The 22,109-nt window shown below is 38.5% G+C and overlaps 3 protein-coding genes across 3 annotated transcripts; all 3 read right to left on the bottom strand.

Annotated features, from left to right (window-relative positions):
* Positions 1–812: 812 nt before the first annotated feature.
* On the bottom strand, positions 813–1,766 carry LOC103303453 (olfactory receptor 51L1-like). Its single transcript, XM_008160455.2, has one exon. The coding sequence runs from the start codon at positions 1,764–1,766 to the stop codon at positions 813–815; it is 954 nt and encodes a 317-aa protein (XP_008158677.1).
* Positions 1,767–5,918: 4,152 nt separating this feature from the next.
* Positions 5,919–8,308, bottom strand: LOC103303481 (olfactory receptor 51M1). The gene is given in 6 exon segments (XM_008160482.2): positions 5,919–6,101; positions 7,385–7,413; positions 7,416–7,500; positions 7,502–7,580; positions 7,582–8,092; positions 8,095–8,308. Coding segments are annotated over 6 exon segments (1,101 nt in total).
* An 11,941-nt stretch (positions 8,309–20,249) lies between these two features.
* On the bottom strand, positions 20,250–21,188 carry LOC103303455 (olfactory receptor 51B6). Its single transcript, XM_008160456.2, has one exon. The coding sequence runs from the start codon at positions 21,186–21,188 to the stop codon at positions 20,250–20,252; it is 939 nt and encodes a 312-aa protein (XP_008158678.1).
* Between the last annotated feature and the right edge of the window lie 921 nt (positions 21,189–22,109).

Below are 22,109 nucleotides of genomic sequence, written 5' to 3'. Positions count from 1 at the left end.
TTATTCATGAAAGAGAAAGAGAGAGAGAGAGAGAAAGAGATGTGAGAGAGAAACAATGATCGGATGCCTCCTATATGCTGCCCATAGCCTAGGTATGTGCCTTGACCAGTAATCAAACCTTCAACCTTTTGGTGTACATGCTCCAGCCAACTGAGTTACCCAGCCAAGGCTGTAATTATTATTTTTAAAGACACATTAAGATCAGTGAAGATAGGGAAGAATAAATGTGGATAACAGAAGTCAAATATATTTGTACAACTGGACAATTAAAGAAAAGTTTGAAAAAATATTGCAGGTTCTCAGGAGAAAGGAAGGGGGCAGGAAAATAACATTGACAAGTTCCTCTTAGATCTACAATGAAGTTATCTTTGATGTATTGATATAATAAAAATATTATATTGTAAGAAATGGTGGTAAACTCATTAGTTAATCCACAGAATGTAAACTGAGAATTCAACTTTCCATATTATTGCAATAATTTATCCATAATGAAATTATTATAGAATTAGAGTTCTAACAGATTAGTAGAGGAGAAAATACAAAAATCATGATGAGCATGCAATCATTTATGTAAAAAGTAATCATTATTTTCAATACAAGGAAGTAGTGACTATGTATTTATAAGTATACAGTATACATAAGTAGTAGTAAGCATCAACTTTATTTGATTTTACATTACAGTTACTTCATAATGTACAATTGATTGATCAAACTAAAAGTAAGTAAACAGAAATTGCTTTTTTATAGGAGGGTTCTAAAAAGAACACTGAAGACATTCCCTATTTTGAACAACATGGTACATCCCCAATATCTCATTGTATCTTTCCCAGTGAAACTGCCTTGAGAATGGCCCTGCGGATTTGTTGGGTCTTGATGCTATAGATAACCGGGTTCATCACGGGTGGGAAAAGCACAGAGACAGTGCCCATGAGGATGTGCACCAAGGGTGAGGTGTGCTGCCCAAATCTGTGCACAATGGACAGGCCTAGCACAGGCACGTAGAAGCAGAGCACAGCCAGGAGGTGGGAGACACAGGTGTTGAGGGCCTTAAGCCTCTCCCCTGCAGAGGCGATGGCTAACACAGTGTAGAGGATGATAGTGTATGAGAGCAGGATGAAAAGGACATCAGAGCCCATGGCCAGCATGATGATGCACAACCCATAGAGTCTGTTGAAATGTGTGTCAGAGCAGGCCAGGCGGATCATGTCCTGATGAAGACAGTAAGCATGGGACAGTGCCCCGCGGCGACAGTAGTTAAAGTTCAATAGGTGCAATGAAGGTGCAGCAGTGATGGCGGCACTCCGCATAGCCAGCACAACCCCAGCCAATGCCACACGAGGACCCGTAAGCACAGATGCATAGCGCAGTGGGAATCGGATGGCCACCAGGCGGTCCAGAGCCATAACAAAGAGCACAGCTGACTCCATGAAGGAGAAGGAGTGTAGGAAGTGCTGCTGCAGGACACAGGGCACCAGGCCCACCTTCCGGGCATCAAACCACAGCACACCCAGCACCGAGGGCAGCGTGGACATGCATAGGCCCAAGTCTGTCACAGCCAGGATGGCCAGAAAGTAGTACATGGGCTGGTGGAGAGAAGGGTCAGTTCGAACCAGATGCAAGATGGTGGAGTTACCCAAGAGGGCCATGAGGTATCCTACAAAAATGGGCAGTGAGATCCAATGGTGAGCCCATTCCAGGCCTGGGAAGCCTGTCAGCAGGAATGTGGAGAAGCTCAAATTGGCACTTGGTACGGTGGACATCCTCATTCTCTAGAGGCCTATTCACTCTGACAAAGATGGCAGTATGATTGAAAATTAGCAGGCCAGTAAGCATGAGCCACCCTCTCTCATTAGACACCAATCCTCTGCTGGCTAGTCTCCGCTCTCTGCACACTCTGGAATTCAGTGACCTCTCAATGAACAACTGCCCTCACAAGCAGCTTGTTCTTTTCCCATTTTCCCCTCTTTAACTCATTCCTATCTCATCTTTTTCTTACCTCAATGACATTAATCCTCAACAAAGGTTTTCTCTGCTCTTGTTCTTGATCAGCTAGTGAAAGAGGGGTGTGTGTATTTTTCTCTTAGAAAAAGTCCTTATAATTCAACTTGAGCAGAATGTGCAGATTCTCAAAAATTCTGTTACTCCCTGCCTTTTTTGTATCTCTTGTAAGAAAACCAGCTTTAATTTTTCTAAGCAAATTGAGATTATGTGTTCAGATTTGCCTCATCCAATCTGCTTCTCTTCCAACTCAATCCCTCAGGAACCTGTGACTCACTGTCAAGCTTCTTATATCTCACACATCTTCTCAGGTCCTCTGGAAATCTCATTCTTTCTTACAAAGTCACACTAATTTATCCTACACACTCTACATCTTTATTTAAAACTTTTATTGAATTTACTGGGGTGATATCAGTTAATAAAATTATATAGGTTTCAAGTGTACAATTCTATCATGCATCATCTTTATATTGCGTTGTTTAGCACTCACCACCCAAAGTCAAGTATCCTTCCATCATTACTTATTCCCCTTCACCCTGTTCTATCTCCCCCCACTCTTTTTCCCTCTGGTTATCAGACTATTGTCTGTGTCTATGAGGTTTGTTGGGTGGATAGTCTATATATTTAAAGCTGCTACCTTCACTCTAGTCCCTGATATTTCTTTCAAGTCTAACTTCAGAGTGTACTGACATGCCTGCTTCTTTGTTTCTTATCTTTCTTTTATTTTGTCTATATATTTTCAAAGATATTTCTGCACAGAAATCAAGTTGGAGACTTAACAAAATTTAAACAACCCTAATAAACCAGGTAAACTTATTAGAGCAATGTTTCCTAAACAGATATTGGGAAAAGCACATATTAGTAAGTAGTGTACCATGAAATAGGAGCAACAATGACAAAGCCTGTTCCTTGCTCAAATTAGTTTATTAAGTACTAAATACAGGGTACCTGGAGAGATGCTCAGAAGATATCTTGCTATTTTGGATCTCAGTGTCTGATATAATATTTTCTTTGTTTCCTCATCAATAAAGTAATGGTAATGTTTTTAATTAAAGAATGGATGTGTTTTAACTTATACACCATGTGTACAAAACATGTGTAGAAAATTTGTGGTATAATAAGGGATAAATATATTTGTTATTGCTCCCAACCAAAAAAGCAAACAAAGAAACAAACTGATTTTCTTATATTCTTATAATTGTCCCTATTGTCCTTTTTCTTTAACCCCTCCTATTATACAGAAATAAACTCTATCTCTCTTTATTACAAAAGTACTTTAAATATCAGCATAAGGTGTCATGTGCCTTTTTTTATTTTAATTTCTTTATTGATTAAGGTATCACATATTTGTCCTCATCCCCCCATTCCCATCCCACACCCCTCCCCACACATGCCCCCAACCCCCTGTTGTCCTTAACCGCTGGTTAGGCTCATATGTCATGTGCCTTTGAAAGGTTGGGGATCTACTGAGAGAACAAAGGAATGAAGAAGTAATTGAGAGACAGTGAGAAAAGGAAATACTGAGAAATAGATCATACCATATACTGAGGGAGAGAAGCCTGAGAGACAGACTGAAGGATGAGGCTAAGAAATTGGGGAAGGTATAAGGCGGACAAGATAGGAGAAGGGTGTGAGACAGTATAATGGTGACTTTAATAAGAATATGCTGAGGGGCAAATCTGGAGGAGAGACTAAGAGAGTGAAAGACCATGAGAAAATGGAAGAATTGGGATGTAGTGATAACTGGTGAGAAAGATGTTGAAGGAAATAATAAGGCAAGCTGAGTGTCAAAGAGAAAGGGAATTGTAAAACTGAGAGGAAGAAATTCAGGAGCAGAAAAGGGAGATGGGAGGCAGAAAGGGGCAGGATTAATGGCCTGGAGAATGGGGAGGCTAAGGTCAGAGAGAGGGTTGCTGAGAGACTGACAGCAGAGAGATGGCTGGCAGAAAGGCATAGAGAGAAAACTGGATACAGGAAAGAGACTGAAGGACAGTGGAGGGAAAGCCAATGCATAAATTGGTAGGAAGCTTAGGGACTCAGAGAGAATGGGGTGAGGCAGAGGGAGAAGCAGAAAAGAGAGGAAGGGCAGAGTGGGAAGTCAAATGAAAGAGAGAGAGAAGGGGTTTAAGAAGAAGAGAAAGTATCTTATGAGACACCTAGAAGGGCAGGCTACACAGCAGAAATGATGATGAATTAAAGGTGCTGTCAGATACTGAGGGATTGACATGGGGATAAATGAGGAACAGAGGGAGGATGAGGTGCCTGAGGTTGGTAACCTAGAGAAGGAGGCTAGGGTCACTCCCACAGCCCTTTGTTCAGTCTTCTCATCTCAAAGCCACTGCACAGTGAAGATCTATACAGTCCTGTGGCCCACTAGACAAAGATTCATTAGGCAGTAGAGTGAGGTAGTTAAGGAACTAGCTCTGGAATCAGATCTGCATTTAAATCAGAACTCCAATAATTATGAACTCTATGATTGTGCAAATTATTTGCTTAATCTGAGTTTCTTCAGTTGAAAAATTTAGACAATCATTATATCTACTTTGTTAGAGAGCCATTTACATACAACTCTAAATGTGGTGCAATTAGACCACACAATCAATGGATGTAGATTATTATTATTTGTAGTTTCCAAGACTACCTTCTTATTGAAAGGTCTCCATGATCATTACCTACCATCTGACATCTACAATTCTTCCCTTTGTGTCTGCAATGGGCTCTAAGGGAAAGTCAGCAAGTGACTTGGCAACAACAAAGAGTAAGAAACTCAGGGTTTGGAGCTCTGGCTCTTAAGTGGTTTTTGGACAAGCCAGCCACATGACTTTGGTAAAGTGACTGAATCCCTCTACACCTTAGCTTTATTCTGTGATGGACTATTCCACATATTCCCTGCTTCCTTTCCAGGGAAACAATTGGGTTTAGTATGGGACTGTGGAAAGAAGTGCTCTGAAGTGTTGGAAGCTGCATCAGTCAGTTGTTGGGATTATGTTTTACCTGACACAATCTTGTATTACTTCACTGTAAAACCCAGGCCAATAACAACCTCTTATCTCTCTTTCCAAACAAAAACATCATGATGAGATATAATAGAACAGTATCTTTAACTAGTCATCATTCTGGAAATTGCTTTACCCTATAATTCTACTTATACACCTGCTAGATAAAAAGTATAAGAGAGGAGATTAGATTGGCTGCCTCTATCCACAAACCAAAGGGTCTTCAATGACTTACTTATCCCTTGCTGTTGGGAGCTTCTTTCCTGACCTCTGTAGCACCTTCCACTCATCTCCCAGCCTCTTCTGATTGACTCAGGATCTGCTGCACCACAGGCCATTATCAAGCTATCTGTCCTCTCCTTCTCCCTTGAGTCTTAGGCCCTCAGAGGAAACTCCTTAGATGGATGTAGGATGCAGACTTGGCAAACATCAAAGATGGATCAATTCCTCCCAGAACTTAGTTTTTTTTTTTTTCAAACCCCAGTTATCTTCCATGGAAACTTAGTGACCCATAAACATCACCATGAGAGTTTTCAGCAGATCAGATTATGTTTAATTTTTTTCTCCCACTAGCTGCTTTAGTTAGGAGAAATGTATTGGTTGACCCATAGTCCTTCTTTCTTGGATCCTCTCTTTTTCCCAGTTATGTCTCTCTTTGCAATTCTTCTTACTACCAGGATGTTATTCACACTCAATTATTCAGCAAAATATGTGGACACTATAAGCTTTTGGCCACATACTTGAATGTAAAGATTAATAAAACACATTGCCTTTGATAAAATATTGTATTTTTAGGAAATTCTAAATTCCTGAGTCCATGGCAAAACCCAGAACATTTTATTGATTAAACAGACTCAGCAAGTTTTCTGTTGGGACTTGGATCAGGTTGGAGGAGTGGTAGCTTACTATTATATACAAGGTTCCTTACGACCCAGCACTGTGAATAACAACTCTCAGGAAGCACTTTCTGGTCACTGCAATTTCAACTAGTGGCAGTGCGGGTAAGCGGGGTGGGAGGGCCCAAAGCACTCGAAACACAGCAGAATTAGGGAAATGATGGGAAACCCCTTTGATAGATGCTACCAAAAAGAAATCCTCTTTAGCTTCCTGGATGTAAAGAAGAAAACCTTTATTAGAAAAAGAAAAGTTCTTTTTTTAGCTTTGGATGTTACTTTAAGCATTTATGTACCCAGGAATTCATTTAGTATTTATTTATTACCTATTATCTGCCTGGAATTGTATTTATAAAGATTTACTTGTAAACACAATATGCATACTTCCTCCAAAGACTTTAATTTAGTAATATATTCTGGAGAGGGGAAAAAGGAACTAAACTGAAAGACAAAATAGTCCACTAATATGTACTAACACTAATAGTACACTAAATGTAACAATGGGGAATTCAGGGTTCCATAGGAGCCAACTAATGAAGCCTCTGCTCTGTCAGGAAAAATGTTCTTGAAGAAGCAATCTCAATGCTGAGATTCCACATGAATTTCATTTAGTCAGTGGTAGGGGCAATTTTCTCTGTTAATTTAGGTTTACAATATTCTGAGCAATTAGATTATGACTTAGACATGCTTGTGGCAGTTTTCTTTATTGAAGCTTTGTTGCATTCCATGTCATGTGCAAGATCTCATAGCTAAAAGTACTGAGAAACAAACGTTGACTTCAGCTTAGTGTTATATCTGAGGTTATAGGACTCGGGAGTTCACAAGAAAGGTAAAATAAGAAATGAGAAGAGTTAGAGGTGAGGACAACGCTTTCTACTAGATGAACAGGGCCAGAAAGTAACACATCCTCAGAAAGATTTGGAGGAGTTCTGCCTGAATCTGCCATTAGGGAAGAGTGTAGAAGTTTTGATTCTTCTAATATGAGTCAAGAGTCCAAAGGATACTGCTTAGCTAGAATGAAAACCAAAGAGAATGACCTTGACCAGGTAGAGATCAGGGAAGTAGTCATAAGAAACCATGGGAAGAGGTATATTTCCTAAAGTTAATTACAACTAGGGTTTATCAATTTTTTTGCAAGGTTATGTTCTGAGTGCTTTTAAAGGTATTGTTCCTTTTTAGTTTTTTTTTAGTTTCATTTTAGTTTCAGTTTTTGCATATTGATTATGACCTTCTACAAAGTCTTCCCCTGAGCAGCTTTTGATACTACACAAAATGCTAGGTCTCATATATGGTAAGAGGCATTACAATTTAAGCAAGAGCAGGTCAGCATTCTTAACCCATAATCAAGAAAGAAATTCACACATATTTTATGTAGGGTAATGGGAAAGATCCTGGGAAACTTGGAGTGAAATAACAAGTACTCAATGCTGTCAATCTTTGGTCTGATTGAGGCCCTTCTTCTGGCCACTCAGTGGAATTTTTAGCGCCAGAACTCACACTGGCCTTTCTGAGACCCAGGAATTGTTGATGGCCTGGTGTATCTCCTTGGCCTTAATACTGTATACGAGTGGGTTAAGCATGGGAGGCACAAAGAGGTAGATGTTGGCCATAAAAAAGGTGGACAGAAGATGGGGCATGCTTCCCAATGCAGTGCACCAGGGACAGCCACACCACGGGCACAAAGAAGACCAGCACAGAGGTATGAGGTCATGTTTGCAAGGCTCAATGCCACTCTTCTAGGGAGTCTTGTCCCTGAGTTTAGGATGACTCCACAGGACAGTGCAGTGAGTACTAGGTCCAGCATCACAGTGAACACCATCAGTGTCAGCCCAGTGTTGAAAGTGTTGTCTATAGAGGCCAAGCATATGGCCCCCTGATGTAAGCAGAAAGAATGAGAGAGGGCTTAAGGTCCACAATAGGGAAAAGCCTTCAAAAGTAAGATAATAGGAGCAAGGGCTGCAGGTCTCTTGAGGATGACAACCAGGCCTGCTCTGACCACTCACTGGCCAGTGATAATGACCGAGTACTTCAGGGGGTGACAGATGGACACAAAGCAGTCAATGGACATGACAAGGAGCACTGAGGACTCCATGACAAAACATGAGTGGATGCAGAACATCTGGATTTGACAGGCTTCAAAGTAGATACCATGGGAGTTAAACCAAAAGATTCCCACACTAGTAGGCAAGGTGAATACTGACAGTCACAATCTATGACAGCCAGAAAGGATAGCAAATAGTACATGGGTATGTGCAGATTAGGGTTGATCTTAATAATGATCAGAATGAAAGAATTTCCTGGGATGGCCACCAAGTACATAAGGAAAAACGGGATGAAAATCCAGTGTTCAATGGCTTACAATCCAGGAAAGCAGATGAGGTAGAACATGGGACTAAACTGAGTGATGTTGGACAAGAGCATGAATTGAGAACTGGTGTGATACTGGTCTGGCTTGGGTAGAAGAGGAAAAAATGGAACATCCTCATTTAGACTTATAGAAGAGAAAACTTCTACCAAAAATTTTTGAGAACATTCTGCTTTTATTGAGATCATAATTTTGGCCATGTCCTAGAGAAAGTCGAATTAAAGACAGTACAGGGGTAGGAAGACAGCGACAACACTGTATTTATTGCCATCAACAATGACTGCTATTATTTGGGAGCATCTATCATATAAGATGGTACAATAATTATCCTAAGTGCGACCAAAGAAATGCACGTATGTGAGTTTTGGTGTGTGGTAACAAGTTCAACTTGGAGACCCAGGGGAGACACTCAAACTGAACTATAGCTGGGCTGGTGTGGCTCAGTAGTTGAGCATCAACCTATGAACCAGGAGGTCACTGTTTGATTCCCAGTCAGGCTCGATCCCCAGTGTGGGGCATGCAGGAGGCAGCCGATCAATGATTCTCTCTCATCATTGATGTTTCTAGCTCTCTTCCCCTCCCCCTTCCTCTCTGAAATTAATAAAAATATATTTTTTAAAAACTGTGCTATGAAGACTAAGAATTAACCATCAGATGGAATTTTATAGAAAGGATTTCCAGGAAGAAGGAATAGCATAAGCTAGGGCATCAAGGAGGAAAAGTTTACTGAGGACTAAAACATTTTCCAATACTCAAATATGAAATTCAAGAGAGGTGATACCTTGGCATGAGACAATAGCAGTAGTAGATAGGGACAAGACTCTACAACGGTTTATACACTGAGTGGCCAGATTATTATGATCCCTAAACACATAATAATCTGGCCATGCAGTATATATATATATATATATATATATATATACACACATATATACACACATATATATACACACACACACATATATATATGTGTGTGTGTGTATATATATTAGAGGCCTGGTGCATGAATTCGTGCATGGGTGGGGTCCGGCCAGCCTGGCCAGGGGGAGGGGACCTGGGCGGTTGGCCGGCCTGCCTGCTGGTTGAACTCCTGGTCGAGGGGACAATTTACATATTAGCCTTTTATTATATAGGATATACACTGAGTGGCCAGATTATTATGTGTTCAGAGATCATAATAATCTGGCCACTCAGTGTATGTATGTCAAAGACTGAACACATATTGACGATTGGGTTAAAAAAAGCAAGCAATGACCTCATATTTTTTGTAGAGTACATTGTTGACAATCTGCAAGAAGGATTTAAAGTCTGTACTGGAGACATATGTTTTTTGGTGCATGGAGCTAAGTGAAGATATTTAACTGATAGCTTTTCCCAGAGTTAAACAATATTATATAATGGATAAACTACCACTTATCTATATACTTGTAATATCTGCTTTATTTCATTATTAGCATCTATATAACAGCTTTCTACTCTGCTTCTCTGAATTATATATAATTTAAGTACTACTGCCCAAGAAATAGTCATTTATTAGCAATGCAAAACACTCTTAGCTCTTTTTGCTTTTCCATTCTCCCACATGATCTTTAGATTTATTTTTATCATATTACAAAATAGTCTTCTTTGAAAGAAGACTGGAATTGCATAAAATACCTTTTGTCAATTTTCATTCACTGTATATCTATCATGGGCCTATTCTGAAAAACCCCAAGAAGCACATTGCAGATACCCAGATAAACATAAAATAGACTTGCCTTTATGAAGTTCACATTTAGTAAAGAAAATATATTGCTAAACAAAGCTCACCAAACAGTGTGACTATATCAGGCTAGGAAGGCAGAATTAGTTTCTGAAGGCTGGCAACAGGGAACAATGAAGGAACAGTCTTTGGCCCCATCTCTGTCCCAGAGGGTAATGTTGGAATCTTGTGGTTATAAAGTGAAGTGAATGTGTGTATGTGATGGTTAGGGAGGTGGGGTATCAATATGTTGGTGCAAGTCATTCAGGCCTTAACTTTGAATGTATTAGAATATATTATTAAATCTCTAAATCTATTACTAAAAGCATCAATGCAAGAGTGTACCTATTTGTCTATGTGCTAGTGGTTTTTAGTGCACATAATACTACTTGCATATGTACATGTGTGTGTGTGTGTGTGTGTGTGTGTGTGTGTGTGTGTGTATGCCTGTGATGAGAGAGAGAGAGAGAGAGAGAGAGAGAGAGAAGGGAAACTTTGTTTCTAACTCTTTAAGGCTTTTATCTAAAACAAATCAAATTTGGATTCCCTAATTGCTTATTACCTACCATTGTACTTCTACTCTTAACACTAATATCTCCCTTGGATATAATTAAATATACTTTTTTATTTAATTAGAATCTTTAGATCCCATTACCACCATCGCCTAAAGTACTTCCACCTCTAGTCACTCTGGTAATTCTTTATGATGGAATTTTATATCTCTAGGCTACAACTCATGTTTTTACAATTTGGTCAATTTCTCTACTGAAAAATTATGGGCCACAGAGAGTGAACATTGTATGTTCTAACATTTTTTTAATGTATGTGTTTGATTTTTTAAAAAGCTAAATGTGAAAGACCTTGTTTGTTGAGAGAGATCTATGAGGACTAAAATATAAACATCAGAATGTGGTGTAGATTTTATAGTCATGCTCTAGTGCCCTTGTATGTACTAGAAATGTGGGGAGTGAGTCCAGAACAAGGTTCTAACTTCACTCTTCATGGTGGTCCATAGCTGGGCCAACAGAAGCAAGGGCTCAATCCCTATTCAATCACTCAGAGACTGAGCCCTCTGGAAGAGGCAGTTTCCCCCACCTCCCCCCAGTAGCTTCCTTTCTGAAATATGGTTCTGTGCCTCTTTCCCTCTCTGATCATTGAACTAGAGCTCCAGAATCAAGAAAAGTACTGCAAGCTTTTTCTACTTCCCCATCCCTTAGGTCCCACTTTAATGATCACTCCTTTGAGAGCCCTCATTTGTCACACCAGCTTATGAAAGTCTTTTTAGTTATTCTCCCTTGATTGCATCAACGTTTATTTTTTCCTTCACAGCAGTTCTATAAAGCTGTAACTGTTTGTCATTATATTTTTACTATTATTTTCTTCCTTATTAAAGTATAATCATCATAGAGGCAGGAAATAGACACACCAATATATCCTTGTACCTAGTAATTATTAAAATATAAGGACTTTTTATTAAATAATTAACTAACTAAATGTAATTTATCATTAACTAACTAAATAAAATAAAGTAGAATATGTATTTCTGTTGTTAAATCTCAATGCCCAGACATGTGTGCCTGTCTGGGGTTGAATTTAATTTTCTCTACAAATGACTGTGACCTGAAAATATTGCCACTTTAGTTTACTCTATGTAGATACTATGTGTGAATGTCTGACTTACTTTACTGTAGTGGTTCCAGTCTGGGCTAGTCAGTATAAGATATATATCTCCACCTATCTAATGTCTCCTAGCATTAATAATCCAAACTCTGAACTTCAGTATCCACTGTAAAAGACTGCAACTGTCAATAATAAGAATAATAACTAATAACTACATGAATAATCACTCCTATCACTAGTACTATTTGGTAGACCCTAGCATGTTTTTGTAATCCTCATTTTCTTTCTCTAGAAGCAGCCTGTAGATGCTGTACAAGCCACAAGATGGCAGGAGAGATTTCTGGAACAACTGACTCAGTGGGGGCCACCCAGTGGGAGCTTGTCTAAAGAATTTGTTGATTCCATAGAAGGGGGATTGGAGGCAGGAAACCAAGATCTCATCCCCACTTCCTTTTCCCAAGTGGAAATGCTGAGAAAATGTCTTCCCTTTTCCTCTCTATTGTCAACAGTAAAGCCAACAAGGTCATCAGTTTTAAAAACCATTGGCTTACATGGAGTCTTGGTCTATATTCACTCTAACCCAAGAATGTGCACAAGGCAGCACTGTTTTTAGTGTAGCATGAAATAGAAATGCCACAAACAGCCCCTGTCAACAAACAATAAGAATGTATTTAAACATTTTCATATGTATGTATGTAAATGTGTAGAAAAAGGCACAATGGGATGCATACTATATTATAAAAAGGGATTATCTCTCTAAGAAAAATGGGAAAGTAGGGGTGAGTAGTCTTTCCACTTTATATTTAAAATATAAAATATACTTAATATTTTATATTTATTTCATAGACATATTTAAGATATTTCATGAAAAAACTTAAATGTAAGTCTTTACCAGTTACATGATCTTAAAATTTTTCTCAAATTATTGTATTTGATTATTAGTAGTAAAAATAAGATATAAAATCTGTTTCATGGAGTTTTACTGAGTGATAATGAATATAAATCTTCTAATAGTGCTGCATTTGGCAGATAGTGGCTGTTAAAATACTACTGCTAATTGATTTCTACTAACTATTAATAATAATTTCATTTAATATTTGTTAGACCATCATTTAGTGCCTACCTCCCTGCACACAAGCATATACACATCTTCTATCACGTTGGCCTCATGCAGTTCTAGGAACCAGTAGGCACTCAGATTATATTTGTGAATCAATGAATGCTTACTTTAAAAGACTTTGTTCTCTCCATATGTTTAATCTTAGATCTTAGTTATATGGCCATAAATATTTTGATATCCCAAACACTCTAGGACAGATTCTGCTTCACAGGCACTGTTAGTATATCAATGTCCACTTTCAGAAGGATTAAAAAACACATCTTGTCCACATGACTGACCACAATTTAGGCTTCTTTGCAGTCTAGGCCAGATTTGAGAGGGTCATGAGGAAGGGAAAAGTTTCTGAGTTGAAGCTTCAAACATCTTCAAAAGAAAGTGCCTCTGAATCCTCATGAGAATGAGTAAATCCAGTGTTCTACTCCCAGGAACACTTTGGCTTACCGAGGAAAGCCACCACCAGCTCTATATATTTGGCTCCTCCAGTTGCTAAACATAGCACCTTAAGTCACTGTCTCTGAGAATCTCAAATTCTTTGAAAATTTGAACTAAAATCTCCACCGTTTTCTGCTTTCTCACAGGGTCTATGTGAGAATAGAATGCCAAGTCTTTCCATTATCAAGTGTTGTGCTTATATGGAAGATTTCACAGAGTCTTCACTTTCTTTAGCAGGCCAGACCCCTCCCACCCTGAATGCCAAATGATCCCATTTTCACAAAATGTCTGACAATAACAACAACAACTGAAAATCCTACAGTATTTACTATGGTCCAGGAACAATTAAGTGCATGACATGTATTAATACATTTAATCATTAAAATAATCTGATAATGTGAATACTGTTAGTATCCCCATTTATAGTTGATCAGATCAAAACACAGAAAGATGACATGATTTGCCAGAGAGTACAGCTCGTAAGTGGCAGCTGGCATCTTAAATCAGACGGTTTAATTCCAAAACTACTGCAGTAGACTGTGTATTGAGAAGCATGTCACAATGGGTCTTTAGAAAGCTAGAGAGGTCATAGCTGGATTACTTGTGCTGGGCCAGTTAAGTAATTAATTGAAGTGACAACAAATCTTAGTAAGCTGGGGGCTCCATGGGAGCAAAAAGCCAAGTGAAGCTTTTACTTGTGAGATGTAATTGGAAGAGGTGTAGCTCTGCGTTGGTAGAAGTAAAACTTTGAAGAACATTTGACTCCTTACTACCTGGTGAGCAAGGCCAAGGAAATGCTTAGTCTTGGTTGCAATTTTGCCATGAGGCACTAGATCATAAAAATAGATTTAGGAAGAACACATAAAGTGAACATGTACATTTGAATGCACATATTGAGTTCGTGTCTCTCTCCTAATTCAACAGCACATCAGAAACATCATTTTTAGTTTAACTTCAAAAACTTCTGTTAAGAATGGTTTTCTTTTAGTTAATGGTGAAATAACTAACACTCCGTGGTTAAGTGACTTTGCAAGGTCATATGTCTGTGTGTGGCAGAGCTTCTCTTCCACCTGAACCACATTGAGAGACTGTCTTAGGCCCAGTGCCAAAAGGGCTTTATCCTGGACCATTCACTGCAAAGGGAGGTGGCAGTATTTGCAAAGCTTGGGAGGGAAATGGTTGGAGACCATAAGGCTGTGCCCAAGAGATAAGACTTCAGGTCCTGGGAGGGGCTGAAAGTTTGGGCCTGTTGTCTTATGGCTCAGATAGCAACTCACCATAGCCCTCCCAACCCTGCATGCACAGAAACTCCTAAGGGTTAGTCACTGATGAATAATAATTTTCCTGAATTTAAATTGTTATCCCGGATACATTGGATCCCAGGGGAACACCTTGATTTCTCATTTTCCTTTAACATCCTACAGAGAGAGTATCCCTGGGGCTCCTTTTCTGATTATCACTCCTGCATCCCTGGCTCTCTCTCCTTTTCTTCTATACTTCCTTCCTCTCATTTTCATTCCCTCTATTTCACTGACTTTTAACTTCCCACTTAAGGCTTGTTCTCTTCTCCTCACTCACTGTTTCTTATCTTGACACTTGAATGTACCTCTAAGTCACCTAATCTTTAGCAGGAAGCTTGACAAGCAATGCATGGTCCACAGGAGCTCTTGTATTACCAAGAAAACCACAAACAGGCTTCTCCAGAGGTGGCTGATTTTGTCTCCCTCTAACCACCACCAAAGAAATAAAGCATTCATTCTTTGGAGAACTTTAGAGATAGGAAAGAATATGAATAACAAGTAAAACTTCAGTGTCTAATACATGTGCCAGACAATGTACTGAGCAAGGAGCATATAGTAGTAAGTGTGCAAAATAAAGTTAGTTCTTGTTCTTCTGGATTTTAAAACATAAAATAGATTCAAAGAATGAAAGAGGAAGGAATAACAGCAATATTTTAAAAATATGATAGAACCCTAACAGGTTTGGCTCAGTGGATAGAGTGTCGGCCTGCAGACTGGAGGGACCCAGGTTCGATTCCAATCAAGGGCATGTATCTTGGTTGCCGGCACATCCCCAATAGGGAGTGTGTCTGAATCGATGTTTCTCTCTCATTGATATTTCTAATTCTCTATCCCTCTTCCTCTCCATTCCTCTCTGTAAAAATTCAATATAATATAAAAAACTAATAATATGATAGAGAATTTACAGGATTCTGGGAGCATGTAGGTAATTTACTTTATTAAATCTGGCAAGATGTATGCATGGCCATAGAAAACTTGCTAGAGTATGCAATATCTGACAGATGTGTGAGAATCAGTCAGGTATAAAGGAGGGAAAATTTTGTTCTGAGGGAAGAAAAGAATAGAAATGTCTAAGGCAAGAATAGGTTTGAAGAAATAATTGATACTCAATACAGTTAGAGAAATCAAAATGACAGTAACCAATTGTTTGATTGTAGAGGTTTTATTGCTTCAAAAAAAACAACAACAAAAAAAACATGCAATAGATCTAGCATGGTAGCCCTCATACCACAGGGAAGGTGTAAAAATACCATCTGTGTTGGATAAGATATGGAGATTCTAAGACATGGAGAAATAACAATACTGGTATATTACCCCAGGCATTAAGAAGGATATTCTAGAGTTCATATCATATGTCTTACCAACCTCCAAGACCTCTAGACTTTCACTTTTAACAACTCCTTAATTGGAGTTCCAGCTTCTCTAATTTATAACCTTCTAATTTTGGCCAAACCCCTTTGACCCTCTCAGTCTCTGAGCCTCATTTGAAAGTAATTGACACTAGGTAATTGTCATGACCTATGAGGACTGCAATATCACTTGGGAGTGGATTGTAAGTGTTGAGATATTACACATAGTGAGGTTTTGTTATTATTGTTATTACATTTCTTGTAAAGGGCCATTTTAATTCTGTTTTGCAGAAACAGACCAGTATCATTCACACTCAAATATGTCAAAACATTCCAAATTGCTCAAAATGTTTGGAGAAGATGTAGAAGATCTTCTTTTAAGAAGTCTTGGAGTGCCCTGGCCAGGTGGCTCAGTTGGTTGGAGCATCCTCTTGTACACCAAAACAGTGCAGGTTTAATTCCCAGTCAGAGCACATACCTGGTTTGCAGGTTCAAGCACCTGTTGGGATGTGTACAAGAGGTACCTCTTGATGTTTCTCTCTTTCTAAAATCAATAAAATATATGTAATTCTCTAGTGAGGATTTTTTAAAAAGGGCTTGAATCTAGTGAAAGTTACTGGTGTTATGAGTGGATTAGGGAAGGAATGATAAAATGGGAGGAGTATGTTGGTAATTACAGACTAGAAAAAGACCAGCTGAATCCTGAGGCATTGGACTTCTTATGGGAGTGAGGGAAGGCAGACTTTGCTTTTGTAGAGTTCAGAAAAGGAGCAGCAGAATGTAAAAAACAAACAAACAACAAAACACACCCCCCCACACACACACACACAACCCAGCAAAATAAAATAAGAAAAAAATAAATAAACTTTTTTTGACAAAGATGAGTCTGAGATGCTATTTTCACAACTCCAGTCACTGTTATTTTTATGCCATGTTGAGGAATTGGTGGAAGGCAAAGCTAGAGAGCATAATTGTTTCATATTATGCAACAAGCATGGTGTGGGTTTATTGCGTATGAGCCCTACTTTTTAATAGAATGCCCACAAAAATCATACTTTCCCCATACTAATAACTGATACTGGGATGCCTTATCAACAACTCAAAATTTAGACAACTTTGGTGCCCTGGTAAAAACTCTGCCCAACCAGAAACACAGTATATCAGATCAGCCAATCGGGTATTCTCATCACAAATAAGGTTGACAGTGTGGACAACTATGAGTATGTTCATCACAAATAAGGTTGACAATGTGGCCCTAGCCTATCATATTTTCAATTTTTTTCTTCCTTGTTCTTTTTAAAAAATATATTTTTATTGATTTCAGAGGAAGGAATAGGCAGAGAGATAGAAACATCAATGATGAGAGAAAAATTATTGATTGGCTGCCTCCTGCAGTTCCCCTACTTGGGTTTGAGCCCACAACCTGGGCATGTAACCTTGCTGGAATCCAACCCAGGACCCTTCAGTCTGCAGGTCAAAACTCTATCCACCGAGGCAAACCAGCTAGGACTCTTCCTTGTTCTTTACTCTTTATCCTATAAAAGTTTCCTGCCTTCTGCTCCACTTAGCAGTTCAAGTGGAGACTGTCCATGTAATGAAGTGTTTAATACTGTTTGTGTCATCTAAATTGTCTCCTTTAATCATTTTTTAACTTTGCAAAGACCCATAATTCTAAGACCGTTGCCTCGTGACTTTGAAAAGTATATCCATCAATGCATAAGATGGGGTCCATCCCTAGGGAGCCCTTGAGATCTCCTTTTGAAGAGAAACAATTTCCCCAAACTAATCATTCTGTTAAAGAAACTTGGAGGCTTCAAGAAAATACTCTAGATCTCTCTTCTCTTAGGTGTCTTCTCATGGAGCAACCCCACCCTCATATTTACTTAAAGAATTTTCCATTTGCCCTTTTTGCTCCAGTTTTTTGTTTTTTTTTTTTAATTCCCAGAACATTCTTTATATTGAAGCATATGAGAGTATAAGATTCAGGGCAGGGTATTAAATTTATCTATCAGAGAAGTTTCCCCAACCTGCCTCCCTTTATCCTGCACTTGAGATGTTCAGTAGAGGCCACCATGATCTCAGAACTCTGCTATGTTTCATAAGACACACTCCATTCAAGAAAAACAGAAGTTCCCAGTCCTTTGTTTTTTAAATTTATCTTTATTATTGTTGAAAGTATTACAGATGTCCCTCCCCAACCCCTCCAGTGACCCCATCCAGCTTGCTCCCACCCTCTCCCCCAGGCCTTCACCACACTATTGTCTGTATCCAAGGGTTATGCATATATGCATACAAATTCTTTGGTTAATCCAAATCTTTCATTTCTTATAAGCTCTTTCTTTTATCTCTTTATCCCATCTCTGCAAAATAAGGAAGAACAAAAAGGGAAGAGAGAAACTTTTGAGGGTGTCAATCAAATGTGCCTTCATAAAACATTGTTATCCTAATCGCCTTATATTAGTCTTCCATGGCATGCCCAGGATCATTGAACCTAGAAAGAAAGTAAAGGGAAAAAAAGAAAAGGGAAAAGGAAAAGAAAGAGAACAAGAAAAAGAAAGAGAAAAAGAAAAACAAAAAGAAAAAGAGATTTCCTTTGATGTGCCTTAAATAACCCTGAAGTCATTCCCAAGATCACAAGAATAAAGTTAACTCTGAGAAAGAGTTGTGATCTTGGATATTTTAGGGTATTGGATGAGAATATAATTTATGTTTTCCAAATATTATAGGGCATAATAACAGAGACATAAACAGAAGAACCAACAGACACACAAAGAAATATTCAAGTTTCATTCATTTTAATAAAAAATTTGTATTTTATTAAAGATTATTTTATGTTAAGACATTATTTTAAGACATAGGATATCATTATACTCCTGGAGCACACAGTATAGAAGCTACAAAAGGAGAAGCACAAATTTCACACATAATTACAAACAGACACAAAGCCAAGTTGAGTAAAATCAAATAAATTAATTAACATATAAACAAACAGTTCCTTCAACTGATCTAGCAAAATCATTTACCAGGCTGGAAGCTTCTCTAAAGATCTGGTTTCATGTTTGTTTTCTCATAAATGTCACCTTTCTGGAAAGTTTTCACTTTTCTGTGACTAAGAGTAGGTGTAGGAGTCAGAGATCACTTTCAATGCCTGTTGATAGATCCCAGAGACAGGGTCTACTATATGAAGGGAAGTTACTAGTCACTCAGTGGCCCCTTGTGTAATCCTAACATTTCATACTCTATTTTATCTTTATAAGAATATCTCTTTGATTCACTTTAAAACCTGTCACTTGATTCATGGGTACTGGCTCTTCAGTGGGCCGTAGAACTGCAAACTCCTCCAACCTGAATAGACTGTGAACAAAAGCAACTTTAATAGATATTTGGAGCCAGAAAAGATAATTTGTTTCTTCTAATCACAAGCACTGACTCCATCCTCTCCATTTCTCCCAACTCACACATATGACCAAATCTTTCTCATCTCTGGTATTTTGCACATTATCTTTATCAATGACATACTCCCAAACTGGACTTTAATGCCACTTTACTATCTGAAAATACATATATTTGTTCTCAGTATCTGGGGCTGAGTCATCAAGACAATGGCCATCTAAATTAGAAATTATAACTTAAAAAATAAATGTATGATTTTTAAATTGATTTTAGAGAGAGGAGGGGAGAGGGAGAGAAAAAGAGAAACATTGATGAGAGAAAGAAACATTGATCAGCTGCCTGCAGCACAACCCCTACTGGGGATCAAGCATGTGCCCTGACCTGGAATTGAACTGGTGAGCTCTCAGTGCATGGGACAATTCTCAACCAACTGAGCTACACCAGCCAGGACACATCTATTTTTATTATTATATAGTTATATCTCTATTATATTATTTACATATATTATTAACAAAAATAATATTTAAAGGTGTTCAGCAAAAATTTAACTCAATAGACTTAGATATACTTTCCCTAGAGTTGGCATATTGACTTGAGGACAAGGTAAGGCTCATTGCTTTTTTTAGTGCATTTCTGTAGATAGCAACCAGCTCTATGTAAGTGAAAAAACTAGATGAATGTTTGAGGTGAAGAATGTAATTACTAGGTATATCAGAGCCAATACATGAAGAACATATGGGATAAGAATAGAATTTGACTCAAATTATGGCGATTGGTACCATATATCCAAAAAAATAGACTCACCAAACAGGATGAGTTACCTGGGAAAACAGTAAATTAGTTGGAAACTTGACATATATGCTTAGCACTGTACATTTGTTATATTGTCTACAACTCAGCAATAAACAGGCAGGGCAATATTATGTTCTAAACAGCAGAGGTTGGTTTCCATTGACATGTCTTTTCCTAGTTGCTCCTATGAACAAGCTGTTAGCTTTTCCATGTTTCCTGGCATAGTCCTCAAAGAACAATGAGTTAAAGTTATGCTCTAGTGTGAGGCAGAGAGAATAAGCGAATTATTCCCCTCTGGATCTGCTTAGTCTTAATGCTATAGATGACAGGGTTCATAAAAGGGGGGAAAAGAAAGTAAATATAGCTCATTGTGATGTGGACCACATGAGGAGCATGTTTTCCAAACCTGTGGATAAATGTCAGACCAACTACAGTGACGTAGAAGACCAGGATACAGCAGATGTGGGAGACACATGTGTTGAGGGCCTTGGCCCTTTCATCTCCAGAAGCAATGCCCGTGACAGTCTTGAGAATAAAAATGTAAGAAAAAGAGATGATGAAAAAGTCCAATAAGACCATTGCAAATACAACCACGACCGGATAGAGACGATTGAAGGTGATGTCAGCACAGGCTAACTTGATGACATCTTGGTGTAGACAGAAAGCATGGGAGAGTACATGGGACCGGCAATAGGGAAACCAGTGAAGGCGAATAATTATTGGCATAATTGACAGACTGGCCCTTGTCAATACCCCCATCCCAATCTTCATTACTCTAGTGTTTGTAAGGATGGAAGTATATCTCAAGGGGTTGCGGATGGCAATGAAACGGTCATAGGCCATGGCAAGCAAAACACCAGACTCCACAATAGAAAGTGTATGGATAAGGTAGGCCTGAGAGAAGCAGGCCCCATGGCCAATCTTTCTGTGATTCAACCACAGGACTCCCAGAACTGTGGGCATTGTGGTCAATGTCACTCCGAGGTCTGTAGCCGCCAGCATAGCTAAGAAATAGTACATGGGCTCATGAAGGCTATGATCATCCCTGATGAGAAAGAGAAGGGTGCCATTACCAAGAAGTATGGAGATGTAAACCACCAATAATGGGATGGAGATCCAGTGATGTGCCTTCTCCATGCCTGGGAAGCCAGTAAGCAGAAATGAGGAAGTAGTGGTATTGAGCCACATTGCAGGCCTTGAAAGATGAAAATATTTCCTTTAGATAATGCAATAGAAGCTTCCAGTTCTTTAGAAGTTTGCCACTTGAATGTGCCACCTGTTTATAACATGTTTATTAGTCTTGACTTCCAGGGATAGCAAGGATGGCAATTTAGTCATCCCCCAGAGATTTTTAGGCATTGGAAAATAGAATGTATAAAAAACAATTCTATATATTATTAAGGGTTGCCTATATGTAAGGTTATTGAACAATATGTCAGGGATATGGCAATGTATGCAGAACAGACCTGGTTGATATCCTTACAAATTACATAACCTAGAAAATAAAGACAAAATGAAAGAAGGAATCACTATATTTGAAAGTGCCATAATCATGTTGCAACTTACAGGGTGTTTTTTATGGTGCCCCTCATCTTGACTGGTGGTATCAGGGAGGATATGAAAGTTTTCCAGAATGCATGAAACCTAAAAGATCAGTAGAAAATTGATCCTGAGCAGTGTTGAAAGCGCAAGTACATACATCCTAGGGCAAAACTAATAAACAATAAACAAGCAAGTAACTGAAATAGACTCGTTGATTTGAGGGAATGGCTAAGGGTAAATATATCTGGGGGCAAATTCAGTTGATGAAGTTCTAGAGACTTTGGGAGACTGTAAAAATAATACAATTTAATTATATGTGTTTATTTTCAAAATACATAGACCTCAAAATCCATGTTGCCTAGCAGCAAAGTACTTCAGTTGTTATTGTACTATTTCAAAGAATTAAAAATTTTATAACATAGATACAAAAATAAGCAATACAAGGTGGATTTTATAAGTATTTGAGAGCACTATTTATTAACAATACAAGACAAATTACTGGTGGCATATCACCTATTTGCAGATACAAAGATAGAAATTAGTTATTTAAGCAGGTTTCAGGAAAAT

This window comes from Eptesicus fuscus, chromosome 13, assembly GCF_027574615.1.
Source record: "Eptesicus fuscus isolate TK198812 chromosome 13, DD_ASM_mEF_20220401, whole genome shotgun sequence".
Taxonomy (NCBI): Eukaryota; Metazoa; Chordata; class Mammalia; order Chiroptera; family Vespertilionidae; genus Eptesicus; species Eptesicus fuscus.
The sequence above is the reverse complement of the archived record's forward strand: the minus strand, read 5'-3'. Positions and strand labels throughout refer to the sequence as shown.

Bases quoted from the DNA above. Each gene is read 5' to 3' on its own strand.
- LOC103303453 (XM_008160455.2), bottom strand. From the start codon at position 1,766: ATGAGGATGTCCACCGTACCAAGTGCCAATTTGAGCTTCTCCACATTC.
- LOC103303455 (XM_008160456.2), bottom strand. From the start codon at position 21,188: ATGTGGCTCAATACCACTACTTCCTCATTTCTGCTTACTGGCTTCCCA.